General features: G+C 37.4%; 1 protein-coding gene across 12 annotated transcripts in view; it reads left to right on the forward strand.

Annotated features, from left to right (window-relative positions):
- The window catches only part of LOC133754237 (lysine-specific demethylase 6A-like), a 211,330-nt gene that overhangs the window by 167,428 nt on the left and 28,462 nt on the right, over window positions 1-15,440 (forward strand). For all 12 annotated transcript variants that reach the window (XM_062184736.1, XM_062184729.1, XM_062184730.1 and 9 more), the window contains 5 exons: window positions 9,007-9,071; window positions 9,145-9,219; window positions 9,684-9,832; window positions 13,898-14,012; window positions 15,107-15,294. In XM_062184736.1, coding sequence (XP_062040720.1) covers window positions 9,007-9,071; window positions 9,145-9,219; window positions 9,684-9,832; window positions 13,898-14,012; window positions 15,107-15,294 — 592 coding nt within the window. The remainder of the gene's footprint in view (window positions 1-9,006; window positions 9,072-9,144; window positions 9,220-9,683; window positions 9,833-13,897; window positions 14,013-15,106; window positions 15,295-15,440) is intronic.

Genomic DNA, 15,440 nt, shown 5'->3' on the forward strand with positions numbered 1-15,440 from the left:
TTTTTATCTTTTATTTAATGACTATAAATTTCCAAAGTACAGCTTATGGATTACAATGGCTTCCCCCCCATAACTTCCCTCCTACCCGCAACCCTCCCTTTCCCATTCGCTTTCCCCTTCCATTCACATCAAGATTCATTTTCAATTCTCTTTATTTACAGAAAATCAGTTTAGTATAATGAAGATTTCAACAGTTTGCCCTCACATAGCAACACAAAGTGAAAAAATACTGTTGGAGTACTAGTTATAGCATTAAATCACAGTGTACAGCACATTAATGACAGAGATCCTGCATGATATTTTTTGAAAAAATTAATTTTGTATGTAATTTCCAATTTAACACCAAGGTTTTTGTTTTTTTTTTTTTCAATGATCTTTATATACATAAGATCAATTCAGTATATACTAAGTAAAGATTTCATCAGTTTGCACCCACACAGAAACATAAAGTGTAAAAATACTGTTTCAGTACTAGCTATATTATTACTTCACATTGGACCACACATTAAGGACAGATCCACATGGGATGTAACTACACAGTGACTCTTAATGTTGATTTAACAATTTAACACTCTTGTTTATGGCATCAGTAATCTCCCTAGGCTCTAGTCATGGGTTGCTGAGGCTATGGAAGCCTTTAGGGTTCTCCGACTTCCATCTTATTCCGACAGGGTCATAGTCAAAGTGGAAGTTTTCTACTCCCTTCAGAGTGTCTTGCCTTTCCATGCCTAAATACTCTCATAGGCTCTTCAGCCAATTCTGAATGCGTTAAGGGCTGATTCTGAGGCCAGAGTGCTATTTGGGTCATCTGCCATTCTATGAGTCTGCTGTGTATCCCACTTCCCATGCTGGATCTTTCTCTCCCTTTTTGGTTTTATCAGTTAGTATTAGCAGACACATGTCTTGTTTGTGTGATCCCTTTGATTCTTAGACCTATCCGAGCCATCAAATGTGAACTGAAATTGATCACTTGGACTAGTGAGACGGCATTGGCACATGCCACCTTGATGGGATTGTATTGGAATCCCCTGGTACATTATAACTCCATCATTTGGGGCAAGTCCGATTGAGCATGCCCCAAATTGTACATCTCCTCCCTCTCTTTTTCTCATTCTTATGTTTAACAGGGATCACTTTTCAGTTAAGATTTAAACACCTAAGAATAATTGTGTGTTAATTACAGAGTTCAACCACTAGTACTAGAACAAAAAAAAAATACTAAATAGGATAAAGTATTACATTGTACATCAACAGTCAGCACAAGAGCTGATCAAGTCACTCACTGTTTCTTATAGCGTCTATTTCACTTCAACAGGTTTCCCCTTTGGTGCTCAGTTAGTTGTCGCAGATCAGGGAAAACAAATGATATTTGTCTCTTTGGGACTGGCTTAATTCACTCAGCATGATGTTTTCCAGATTCCTCCATCTTGTTGCAAATGACTTGGTTTCGTTGTTCCTTTCTGCTGTATAGCATTCTATGGAGTACATGTCCCATAATTTCTTTATCCAGTCTACTGTTGATGGGCATTTGGGTTGGTTCCAGGTCTTAGCTATTGTGAATTGAGCTGCAATAAACATTAATGTGCAGATGGCTTTTTTATTAGCCAAATTAATTTCCTTTGGGTAAATTCCAAGGAGTGGGATGGCTGGGTTGTATGGTAGGGTTATGTTCAGGTTTCTGAGGAATCTCCAGGCTGACTTCCATAGTGGCTTAACCAGTTTGCATTCCCACCAACAGTGGGTTAGTGTCCCTTTTTCCCCACATCCTCTCCAGCATCTATTGTTGGTAGATTTCTGATTGTGAGCCATTCTAACCGGGGTGAGGTTCTAATCCTTTCTCCCTCTCCATACCTTCAGGAACTCCTAGGATCTGGATGTTAGTTTTTTTAATAGTATCCTGTATATTCCCGACAATATTTTTAGATTTCTATTTTCCTCTTCTTTTCTTTGGTTTGCCTGTTTCCTTTCTTGTTCTCTGTCTTCTAAGTCTGATATTCTCTCCTCTGCTTCACCCATCTTGTTTTTAAGGCTCTCTGATGTGTTTGTCATTTGATCTATTGAATTCTTCATTTCATTAGGGTTTCTTGTAACTATCACAGTTTCTTGTTCTACTAGTCGTTTCATTTCATTTGATTTCTCCTTAATATTTCATTTTAATGCGAGTGATTGTCTATCTTGTCCATTAAGGATTTCTGTAGTTTAAGAATTTGTTTTTGAGAGCTTCTTAATGATCTTACCAATTTTTTGAGATCCGCTTCTTGCATTTCTTCTATCTCATCATCTTCATAATCTTGAATTTTTTTTTTTTTTCATTTGGGGGTGTCATAGTGTCTTCCTTGCTCTTGTTTCCTTGGTTTCTACGTTTGTTTGGCATCTTGGAGGTGTTCTTTTTTTCCTTCGCTGTGGTGTTTTATCTCATTGTACTATGACTCTATAGTATGTGGACTGCCTGCTTTTGAGGGATCCTTAGAGGCTATGCTGGGTATGGTCAAAGAGCTCTGTTTCGTTATTCAGGGTTAAGAGTGTGCCTAAGGTGACTCACCCAGATTGATTTCTGGCTTGCTCTCTTGCTCTTTTTTTTTTTTTTTTTTTTTAGACTCGGGAAGAAATTCCACACAGCTCACTGGGTTGCCTAGGTTTCGGTAAAATGGTGCCTGCTCTTTGTCTTGCTGGGCTTTGTAAGGTGAATGGAGAGAGAGGCTAGTGACCCTGCTGGTTCCCCTTATTTATTCGCTTTTGTTTCTCTCCTCCAATCAGCCTGGTGCACTTTCCCTCTGTAGGACCTCAGACCACTCTCTAACCTTCCCAGCCCTTGTCTCGGGTTACCTTTCCTTCCAGTGCTGGGGCTCAAATTCTGCGGCTGGGCTTCTGTGCCTGGGCTCACTGGGTTCCCCGTTCTTGCGGCTCTGATCTCATGGCTCCGGTCCCTTGGCGCAGCTCGCCACCGCAGTGGGCCACCTTGTTCTCCCCGTAGGTCTTCTGTGTCACATCCACTAGATCTGGAAGAGTTTACTCTTCAGTTTTTTTTCTGAGTCTCTCCCTGAGGGTAAAGTAACTCCACTTTTGTTAAACTATGTTTTCCTGGACTGTTGGTGTGCGCCCTCGCTCTTCTGCCATGTTTGCTCTGCCTCATTCATAGACTTCTTATCAACTATAGTTTCTTAAAGAATTGTAGCCAAGGTAAAAATTTGTGGAAATGTTTCATTTGCAAAACAGAACCCTAAACCAGATGGCATCTTAAAAAAAACTAATGGAAAAAAATCAGAAATAAAATTCCTAATAGTTGTAAAAGTTAGAACTTTTGAATTCTTGTACAAAATAAACAAAACATCTACACAAATGCAGCCACCAAATATATTTCTCCATCTATTTTGAATTAAGTTAATGTTTCACCTTCTTGCTTTAAATTATGGGTTTGAATTACTGTATAACATTCTCACATAAAACATGCAGAAATATTACCTTCTTGCACGGCTCTTGTTATTTATTATAAATGTTGTACATTCTTTAAAGATTTTTGTTTATATTGAAAGAGTTACTGAGCAAAACACAACAGACAGAGGAAGTCCTTCAAACACTGGCACACTCCCCAGAAGGCTGCAACAGTTAGCTCTGTGCCAGGCTGAAGCCAGGAGCTTTTTCAAGGTTTCCAATGTGGATTGCAGAGTCCCAAGTACTTAAGCCATTTTCTGATGCCTCTCCCAGGCCATTATTAGCAAGGGAATTGGAGCAGCCAACGCACAAACCTATGTCTATAATGGATGCTAGTGTCATAAGTGGCAGCCTTCCCTCTTCAATCTAACACTGGCCCAATATTCTTTTTTTTTTTTTATTTTTAAAGGGTTTGCTTATTTATTTGAAAGGCAGAGTTACACACACACACAGAGAGAGAGAAGCAGAGATGTGTTCCATCTGCTGGTTCACTCCCCAGTATCTGCAGCAACTGAGGCTGGGCCACATAAAAACCAGGAACCAGTGAGTAATCGGCATCCCCTATGGATGCCAGTTCATCTCCCAGCTGATCCAGCTCTCTGCTATGGCCTGGGAAAGCAGCAGAAGATGGCCCAAGTCTGTGGGCCCCTGCACCCATGTGGGAGACCTGGAAGAAGCTCCTGGCTCCTGGCTTTGGATCGGCGTGGCTCCAGCCATTGCAGCTATCTGGGGGAGTGAACCAGCAGATGGAAGACCTCTCTCTCTGTCTCTACCTCTCTCTGTAACTCTGTCTTTCAAATAAATAAAATAATATTTTTTAAAAGAAATACATGCTTTTGGCCAGCGCCGCGGCTCACTAGGCTAATCCTCCGCCTTGCGGCGCCGGCACACCGGGTTCTAGTCCCGGTCGGGGCACCGATCCTGTTCCGGTTGCCCCTCTTCCAGGCCAGCTCTCTGTTGTGGCCAGGGAGTGCAGTGGAGGATGGCCCAAGTGTTTGGGCCCTGCACCCCATGGGAGACCAGGAGAAGCACCTGGCTCCTGCCATCGGATAGGCGCGGTGTGCTGGCCGCAGCGCGCCTACTGCGGCGGCCATTGGAGGGTGAACCAACGGCAAAAGGAAGACCTTTCTCTCTGTCTCTCTCTCACTGTCCACTCTGCCCGTCAAAAATTAAAAAAAAAAAAAAAAAAAAGAAAGAAATACATGCTTTCGTCTTCACTTTCAATTCTGTTGGGTATATTAGAAGTGGAACCACTATGTGGTTTTATTTATTTATTTTTTTTAAGATTTATTTAATTGAAAGTCAGAGTTACATAGAGAGAGGAGAAGCAGAGAGAGAGAGAGAGGTCTTCCATCTGTTGGTTCACTCCCCACATAATCACAGTGGCCAGAACTGTGCCAAGCTGAAGCCAGGAGCCAGGAGCTTTTTCCAGGTCTCCCACATGGTTTCAGGAGCCTTAGGACTTGGGCCATCTTCTACTGCCTTCCCAGGCTACAGCAGAGAAATGAATTGGAACTGGATCAGCCAGGTCTCAAACCAGTGCCCATATGGGATGCCATTCTGCTTTCGTCAGCTTTACCCGCTACACTACAGCACCAGCCCTGAACTGCTAGGTTTTATGTTAATTATTTGCTTATTTTTTTATAGGGACCACCATATCATTTTTACTGTGTCCATACCATTTTACATTCCCAATAGCATTTCTCAATAGTTCGAATTTTCTTACATCCTCTCTAGTAGTATTTGTTTACAGGTATTGGGCATCTTCATTGGTGTGAATTGGGATATCTTTGCTTTTGTTTGTATTTCCTTAACATTAATAGTATTGAGCATCTCTTCAATGTGCTTATTAGCCATTGATATATCGTCTTTGAGGAAATCTCTGGCAAATCCTTATTTCAGTTTTCAGTTGTTTTATTGTTCAATTTTGGGGGTTCTATGTATATTGCAGATATTCTCTCTAGTGAATTCATGATTTCTGGACTTTGTATTCTATTTTAATGTATTATCTATCTTTATGGCAGTGTCATACTATTTTGTTAACTATAGCCCTGTAAATTTTACAATCAAGAAGTGTTAAAAGCAATGATATACCAATTCACACCAATGAAAAGGGCCAGCATTTGTAAACAAAAACTGTTGGGGAGGATATTTTCCATTTTAGGGTTCCATAAAATTACATGTGAATTTTTAAGATAGATGGGTTTTTAAAGTTATACTCTGATGAAGATTATTTGTATCTATAGACTGCATTTGGTAGTATTGATATCCTAATGAGTCATTTTCTAAACCATGAATTCTTGTTTTATTATTAGTAACAGAGGAAATGCTTTCAGTTTTTCTTGGATATGACATTATTATGGGTTTTCATTCTTGATCTTACTGTGTTGAAGAAATTTACTTCTATTTCTGGTTTTTAAAGTCATCTTAAATTTTTAAGGATGTTGAATTTTGTGAATTTGTTTTTCATCAATAAAAATGATCTTATGACTTTCTTCCTCCATTCTGTTAATGAATTAAATTGATTGATTTTCAGCCTTGAAATGCCATACTTCAATTTTGGGGAAAATGTTTCACTTGTAGCATGGTGGCCTTTTTTTTTTTTTTTTTAACTTGTCTAACTGAATTCAGCTTGTAATATATCTAGGAGTGTTTTTATATTAAAGATACTCATGTGTAGTTTTTCTTGTAATGTCTTTGACTAATGTATAGGAAAAACTGGCCTCCTTTAAGGTATTAGGAAGTTGTTTGCTCTTTGATTTGATGAAAGTGGTCAAGAAATGTTTTTATTAGACAAAAAGGACAATTCTTCAAGATTCCTTAATTGAATGTTTTTACATGTAAATTCATTTTCCCTAAGCTTTGTTAAGGTCATATTAGCAGCCTGCACTGCGGCTCAGTAGGCTAATCCTCTGTCCCGGTTGCCCCTCTTCCAAGCCAGCTCTCTGCTGTGGCCCGGGAGTGCAGTGGAGGATGGCCCACGTGCTTGGGCCCTGCACCCGAATGGGAGACCAGGAGAAGCACCTGGCTCTTGCCTTTGGATCAGCGCAGTGCGCCAGCTGCAGTGGCCACTGGGGGGTGAACCAATGGAAAAAGAAGACCTTTCTTTCTGTCTCTCTCTCTCTCTCACTGTCCACTCTGCCTGTCCAAAAAAAAAAAAAAAAAAAAAAAAAGAGGTCATATTAGCTAGTTTTAAACTTCTTCATGATTAAACAAGGTTTTGAGGCTTTGTTGTCTGCCACCTGTCCTCTATTTCTTCTTGTACTCTTTTATTAAGATAATTTACTAACATGCAATTCATTTTATTTGTAGATGTGGAATCATCATCATAATCAATTTCAGATCATTTAATTATCTCCAGATGGAAGCCCATACTCATTTTCATGAGCTTATATTTCCTGTAACTCCCAAGTTGAAACACCTACTTAGCTACTTTTTAAAATTATAGATTTTTGCGTATCATGATATCAACATAAGTGGAAAGATTTAATAGTTTCTTTAGTGACTAGTCTCATTTTAGTATAGGATTTTCAAGGTTTATCAGTATTGTAGCACATATGAGTATTTTTAATATTTATAGCCATATATTCCATTGTATGAACTGATATGCCTTTTTTGTGAATCATCAACTGATTAGCATTTAGATGGTTTCTGCTTTGTGTTTTTTTTTTTTAAGATCTATTTTATTTATTTGAAAGAGTTTCAGGGAGTAGAGCTAGAAAGAGAGAGAGAGAGAGAGAGAGAAAGAGAGAGAGAGCGAGAGGTTTTCGATCCTCTAGTTCACACCCCAAATGACCGAAACTGCCAGAGCTGAGCTATCTGTAGCCAGGAGCCAGGAGCTTCCTCCTGGTCTCCCACAACAGTGCAGGGGCACAAGGACTTGGACCATCTGCTATTGCTTTCCCAGGCCTTAACAGAGAGCTGGATAGGAAGTAGAGCAGCTGGAACTCAAACTGGTGTCCATATGGGATGCTGGTACTGCAGGTTGGGACTTTAACTTGCTATGCCACAGCACCTGCCCCTTTTGATAATGCTTTTATGAATACTCCAAAGTATTTATAGTAATGTGCCTTTTCATGGTTTTAAGTTTTTTAAGAGGTCCAGGAGAAGATTTTCTAGGATGTATGATAAATTCATTTTTAATCCTCTTGAAGATCTGCCAGACTTCATAAATGGTTCTACTATTTTAGATATTGAATCTTTATTTATAAGTGTCCTATTTTCTCTACATTATTTCTAATATTCTGAGATATGAAATGATATCTGATTTTGATTTTAGATTGCATTTGTGACATGACTATTATACATCTTTTCATTGACATATTGTTCATTAGTACTTAATCATTAATAAAAGGTATTTATCTTTGTCTTGTTTAATTATTTTCATTATTCAGTTGTAAAAGTTATTCATTATGTGTATTATGAAAATTCCTAATGAATGTTTTATGTATAGCTTTTTTCATTTTGGGATTCATCTTTTCCCTTTTTTTCCATCATGTCTTTTGAAGCAGAAAAGTTTTAATTTTCTTTGAGAATGATGTATTTGCCTTTTTTGTATATTTTATCATATTGGTTAAAAATGCTGCCTAGTAGTTGCTCATTTTTCTAGTAGTATTTTGTAGTCTTTATATTAAGTCCTTGTATTATTATATTTAGGTTGATCCCTTTTAGTTAGTGCATTAGATTGTTATTCAACCTTATTCTTTTACATGTATTTTTTCACTTGTTCCAGAGCCATTTCCCCATTCCATAATTGGAGAATTATTTTAGAGAATAACACATTTTCATACTTAAAATTAAAGTCCTTACTAAATCTGTGCAAATATTTTATGTAGAATTCATTCTCAAACCAGTGTGGTTCAGTCTGAGCAAAGTCAGGGTGACCAAAGGAAATCATATTGACAAATAGGGTATCTTCCTTTTGGGTTTGTATATGTCTGGGCAACATGGATTTGCACCCATGTTGACATTTATATTGACATTTATAGTGAATATTAATATTGACATTTATATATATTGACTTTTATAGTGAATATTAATAATTAGGTCCCTTCTATCTTGTAGTTGATATTTTTCTTCACTACCTTCTTGTGTTTGGGGCAGTATCAACTGATTGTCTTTTTATAAAATAGTTTTTAATAAAGAATAACAAAACAGTGTAGTTTTCTACTATAATAGAGAATAAGTTCTTTTTTTTTTTCAAAAATTTTTTCCTAAAGAGTTGTGAGATTCCATGCTATTCTAGTTTTATGTTTTACTTCAATCTCTTGACATTATTTTAATGAAATTCGTGAGATTTCTTGGAGCAAATTTTGAAACAAAGAATGGGTACACTTTTTTACAAATTAATATACTGCTGTGTTCATCACAGTAATTTTTGTGACTGATAGAAGAGTGCTATGCCTTCCTGAGTCTTTATTTAATGTGACCATTGAAGATGTTTTCTGAGCTTACAGAAGTATATTTCCAAAACATACACAAAAATGTTCATGTAAATGAATATGTTACTCATATTTATTGTGAGAATGATAGTCCTACCAGAAACTGAGAAGGAATATTTTGCTTAAATTGTAGGAAGAAAATGAGAAAAAAATACATCATAAAGACCTTTCAGATACTGAATCCACATCAACAGATAAGTAAGTAAATTCTAACATACACTTAATACTTCTATGTATAATATCTGGATTTAATAATATGTCTTTTTTTAAGTTCTGGAAGGAGAAGAAAAGGACCTTTTAAAACTATTAAATTTGGGACCAAGATTGATCTCTCTGATAACAAAAAGTAAGTCCTACTTCCATGAACTGAAGCAGAGATGTAGTTTTGAGAATTCTCTGGTTTTCCATTCCATTCATTTCCAAGTCATTCTTTTCCTCTGTCCCTCCTTCCTCCCATCCCTTTCTTTCTATTCTTTATTTCCCCCCTACATTGAAATGTAAATTTAGTCTAATATCCCTAGTCATTGTGAATTATGTTTATAAGATGTTATAATCAGATTTTTTCTTTCTCTTGAAGAAAATATAAGTATGAAAAATACAGTTTAATTTTATAGGTTATTATAAATTGTTGATTATTTTCCTAATTTCTATTAGTTTTTTTCTTCAGAAAAGTTAAAGACTCAAGTATTACTTGTAACTGTGAAGGTAAAATACTTAACAAATCTAATTGCTTCTTTGATTGGATCAGTATGTTAATTTGCAATAATATTTGAAACTTGGTTTCAGTCTTGATTTGTCACATTATTTCAGGTGGAAGTTGCAGTTACATGAGCTGACCAAACTTCCTGCTTTTGTACGTGTGGTATCAGCAGGAAATCTTCTAAGCCATGTTGGTCATACCATACTGGGTATGAATACAGTGCAACTGTATATGAAAGTTCCAGGGAGTCGGACACCAGGTGATTTTTATGAACTAATATCTTCTATTATTAAAAGAGTAGAGTTGTCTAATACAAGTACATAGAATCAGTTTCATTTGCTGTACAAAATAAGGTTAATATAAATTCTTATTCATAGATAAAGTGTTTATAATTATTCCTATAACTGAATTGCTGTTTCCCCAGTTTGTTTTTAATGCTTTTTCTATACAAGGTGCTTCCAAAAGTTAATGGAAAATGAAATTAAAATGTTTATTGTTTTGGTGTAAAATATTTAGGGGCTTCAAAATGTTCACAATGAGGCCAATGTTGTGACGCAACAAGGTAAGCACTGCTTGAAATGCTAGCATCCTATATCAGACTTCCAGTTTGAATCCTGGTTACTCTACTTCCAGTCCACTTCCTGCTAATGTACTTGGGAGGGGAGTTCATGATTGTCCAAGATTTTGGGCTCAAAGAGTCATTAGAGAGACTACCCTTGCTCCTGGCTTCAGCCTGGCCTATGTCTGGTTATTGGCAACCACTGTAGCATTCCTCAGCAAATTGAAGGTTTTTTTCTCTTTCTCTGTGTCACTCAACCTTTGAAAAAAATAAATTTTTTTTTTTTTAAGAATTCATGGTAAATGTATTACCAAAAAACTGTGCATAGATTTCAACGTATTTTGGTAATAAAATAAATTTAACTTTTTCATTCCATTTATTCCTTAACTCTTAACTCTTTGACATGCCTTCAGATATTAAAAAAAATGAGAAAATTTAAACTTGGAAAGGATCATTAAGTCCCATAATGAATGAAAGAAGTTACAACAGTAAGGTCTCATTCCATAGACCATAAGATCATAAGATGATAATACAGTAAGAAAAAAACACTATGAGGGCGGCGCCGCGGCTCAGTAGGCTAATCCTCCACCTTGCGGCACCAGCACACTGGGTCTAGTTCCAGTGGGGCACTGGATTCTGTTCCGGTTGCCCCTCTTCCAGGCCAGCTCTCTGCTATGGCCTGGGAGTACAGTGGAGGATGGCCCAGGTCCTTGGGCCCTGCACCCCATGGGAGACCAGGAGAAGCACCTGGCTCCTGCCTTTGGATCAGCGCGGTGCACTGGCCACAGCGCACTGGCCAGGGTGGCCATTGGAGGGTGAACCAACGGCAAAGGAAGACCTTTCTCTCTGTCTCTCTCTCTCTCACTGTCCACTCTGCCTGTCAAAAAAAAAAAAAAAAAAAAAAGGAGAAGAAAACACCATGAACTAATTTAACCTGTATAATAATTGTCATGTTAGCCTAGCAATTTGGAAACCTGCAGTCTGTGTCACAGTACCTGTATTCAAATCTCTGTCTGGTTCCTGACACTAGCTTCCTAGTAATCCACTTCCTGCCATTCATGGCCCCAGCCATTGAAGGCATTCAAATAGTAAACCAACAAATGGGAGCTTCCTGTCTCAGATTCCTTCTCTGTCTAATTTGTTCGTTGAAAACTTCCTAATGTAAGTGTCAACAAACTTTGGAGCATTAGCTAATCAGTATTTTAGACTTTGTAAAGGTACTTTATGTAAAAACAGAAGAACTCATGAATATTTATTGTTGAAAATCTCAAATACATAAGCATAATTTTATGTCTATTAATGACAGTATTTCACTGAATAATGAAATTATTTGAGGATGTTGTAGCATTTTGTTTATTCCAAATTTGCTATGGATGTGTAAATGTTGTCTGTCATAAGATAATTCAAAATGCCTTTTTCTCTTGAATAGAAAACTGCTAAATATCAATATCAGTCTATAAGCATAACTTCTTGACCTTCTTAATTACTTGGAAGTTATTTATGGTGTAATTCCATTATTTCTACCTAATATTTTTCCATTTGGATTTCATTGCAATACAGAGTAAACCTTTCTGACTGAAAGTTACTTGTCAATTTTGTAGACCCACAGCTGCACAAAATGGTTCTTGAAATATGAAAATTTTCTCTGCCCTTGCAGTAAGTTTTAGAATATGCCATTGGAATTATAGATTGATCACATAAAGAATATAGTGCCAATGTTAGAAATAAGATTCTAATTTCTTATTTTTTAAGATTTATGTATTTATTTAAAAGGCAGTGTTACACACAGAGAGAGGTTGAGTGATACTTTCTGTCCCCTGATTTGCTCCTCAAGTGGCTTCAACAGCTCTAATTGGACTGATCTGAAGCTTCTTCTAGGTCTCCAATTTGAGTGACAGGGGCCCAAGAACCTGGGGCATCTTCTGTTCTTTCCAATGCTAGGAAAAGCTGAATCAGAAATGGAGCAGCCAGTACTAGCATGTGTATGGGGTGCCAGTGACATTTGGTATGCTGGTACCCATTTGGGATGCGGGTGCCCATAGGATGCCAGTGCCACAGGCAGTGACTTAACCTGTTACACCACAAAATCAGCCCCTGTTTTTTATGTATTTTTAATAATACAGGAGTAACATGTATTTTACTTGTGATTTAAAAATTTCTCTTGCATTTATGATTTTACTCTATTTTAAGTGTCATATGTAAGAAATCCCTCTTTTATGTGTAATTCTTAGATTGGGTTTATTATGAAGCATTTTGAAGCCTATAGCAGAATTTTCATAGCCAGTCAGTGTTCATTAAAAGTGACTAAAGGGAGTTCTTCTGACTGAGAAAAGTCTCTGTCTCAATTTAGTTCTAAAAACAATAATATAATTTCATTATTGTATTATTAACATTCTATCTGTTAGAAATGAAGATACTCTAGTTTCTTTCTTTCTTTTTTTTTTTTTTTGACAGGCAGAGTGGACAGTGAGAGAGAGAGACAGAGAGAAAGGTCTTCCTTTTGCCGTTGGTTCACCCTCCAATGGCCACTGCGGTAGGTGCGCTGCAGCCGGCGCACCACGCTGATCCGGTGGCAGGAGCCGGGTGCTTCTCCTGGTCTCCCATGGGGTGCAGGGCCCAAGGACCTGGGCCATCCTCCACTGCACTCCCTGGCCACAGCAGACAGCTGGCCTGGAAGAGGGGCAACCGGGACAGGATTGTTGCCCCGACCGGGACTAGAACCCTGTGTGCCAGCGCCGCAAGGCGGAGGATTAACCTAGTGAGCCGCGGCGCCAGCTAAGATACTCTAGTTTCTCACAAAAATTCATAGAACTAATATTCAATAAATCTGTGAGAAGAGCATATGATAGAATTTTTGTGAGTTTACTAATGAATAATACACTATTACTGCAGGTATTTATCAACAAATCTTTTCACTAGTTTTCCTTTGAAAATTAGTATTTTTCTAACACATTAGGATAGCTTGTAGGCCATATCAGTAAAATTATATACATAATTATAAATACTCTTAGTCCAGTTGTGAGCATTGCCCATAGTGTCAGAGTATGTGTGATTTTAATTTTTTTTTTTTTTTTTGACAGGCAGAGTGGACAGTGAGAGAGAGAGACAGAGAGAAAGGTCTTCCTTTGCCGTTGGTTCATCCCCCACCCCTGCAGCTGGTGTGCTGCAGCCAGTGCACCATGCTGATCTGAAGCCAGGAGCCAGGTGCTTCTCCTGGTCTCCCATGTGGGTGCAGGGCCCAAGCACTTGGGTCATCCTCCACTGCACTCCTGGGCCACAGCAGAGAGCTGGCCTGGAAGAGGGGCAACCGGGACAGAATCCAGCGCCCTGACTGGGATTAGAACCCAGTGTGCCGGCGCCACAGGCGGAGGATTAGCCTATTGAGCCATGGCGCCGGCCAGTGATATTAATTATTAATACACTATGCCATGGACACTGCCATTCATTTATATTAGATGGAAGAGTTACAAGCATATACATTATGCATAACATCAGATTGTAGTTTTATAGAACCTGGAGAGTCTAGTTACATTTTAAATACTAATTCTGTGTTAATTTTCTGATACTGTTTTTGAGGAGAGTGGTTTATATAGAAGGTGAAGTAATAATAATGTTAATTTAACGTGTTTTGCATTTCCTTTCAGAATTCAAGAATCTCATTCTTTTATATGTATCTGTTTATAACTCTGTTCATAAATCCATCCATTAACTTAAAGGCTTTAATTTGTGGTATGATCATGACTATGCTTTCATTTTGCTTTCCAGGTCACCAAGAAAATAATAACTTCTGCTCTGTTAATATAAATATTGGACCAGGTGATTGTGAATGGTTTGTTGTGCCTGAAGATTATTGGGGTGTTCTCAATGATTTTTGTGAAAAGTAAGTTTCTGAACTAAACATAACAAATTACAAGAAAATTATTGTAAAGGTAAAGCCCAATGAGTTTATAATACAGTTACCATCTTTTAATCAATAGAAACTTTGCTTTCCATGATTTGATTTTCTGTCTTTTATCTTTCTTGGAATATGTAATGAAAGATTTTGTCTCTAGGGGGTCAGTGTTGGTAATAGTTAAACCATTGCCTGCAATGCCAGCATCCCATATTGGCATGGCCAAGGTGCTTGGGCACTTACATCCACAAGGGAATGACTTCTGGCTTTGACTTTGTCTAGCCCATTGTGGCCATTTAGGGACTGAAGCAGCTAACAAAGATTGCTTTCTCTCTCTCTCTCTCACTCTTTCACTCACTCCTTCTCCTTCTCTCTAACTCTGCCTTTCAAATAAATACATATTACAAAAAAGAAAAGACATTATGATACTGGTCTGTAATTATAATTGGTATGAATGGGATGATAGGAAATGAATCTACTTAAAACTTCATAGGTGAATCCATGTGTTTGTGAGTTTTTCGGTAACAGATACTTGTCCCTTATCTCCTGTCCCTCTTAGAACTCTGAACAGCAGTAAAGGATGATTTCTAGCTTCTATTTTGTCCTCAGAAATTAAGGAGATGTCCTGATTCTAACATCTACCACAGTGATTCTGGTGAAGAATTTAAGTGACTTCATAAATAACATCCTTTGGTTTATTTTGGGTGGGGTGGGGATTCTTAAATATTAAAAGATTCTTTGGAAAGACCGAATGGATCAAAATGTCCCTTATTGAAATACAGTTGGTAACCAGTGTATTTAAAATTAACTCCAAACTTCAACTTTCAGACTTCGGAGCAGTAAGTTTAGGTGATTTTTGTATAAATCAACAAATACTCATCTGAAATTATCTTTAGGCTCTACAGGTCCATATTGAATTCTTCACTTTTGAAAGATACAATTCTTGTTACATTGCTTTAGCCTAAGTAGTGTTTTAAAAGAAAAAAAGTATTGAGAACATTTTAAAAAATTTTTGATATTATCTTCCTCTCTGATGAGACATTAAAAATTCAGTCCATTCTTCTTCTTTTTTTTTTTTTAAGAAATAACTTGAATTTTCTCATGAGTTCATGGTGGCCCAATCTTGAAGATCTTTATGAAGCAAATGTTCCTGTGTATAGATTTATTCAGCGGCCTGGAGATTTAGTGTGGATTAATGCAGGCACTGTGCACTGGGTTCAAGCTATTGGCTGGTGCAACAACATTGCCTGGAATGTTGGTCCTCTTACAGGTACTAATACAGATTTTATTTCCTAAAGAATTATTCCTAAAGGTTTTACTTTTTGCTTAGGAACTGATTCTCTGAAAATACAGGGAATATTTCCTCTAGGAAAAAATTTCAGTTATTAGTACAGTAATTATTAATCTTTATGGTAT

The sequence above is a fragment of the Lepus europaeus genome, chromosome Y (genome assembly GCF_033115175.1).
Source record: "Lepus europaeus isolate LE1 chromosome Y, mLepTim1.pri, whole genome shotgun sequence".
NCBI classification, from domain to species: domain Eukaryota; kingdom Metazoa; phylum Chordata; class Mammalia; order Lagomorpha; family Leporidae; genus Lepus; species Lepus europaeus.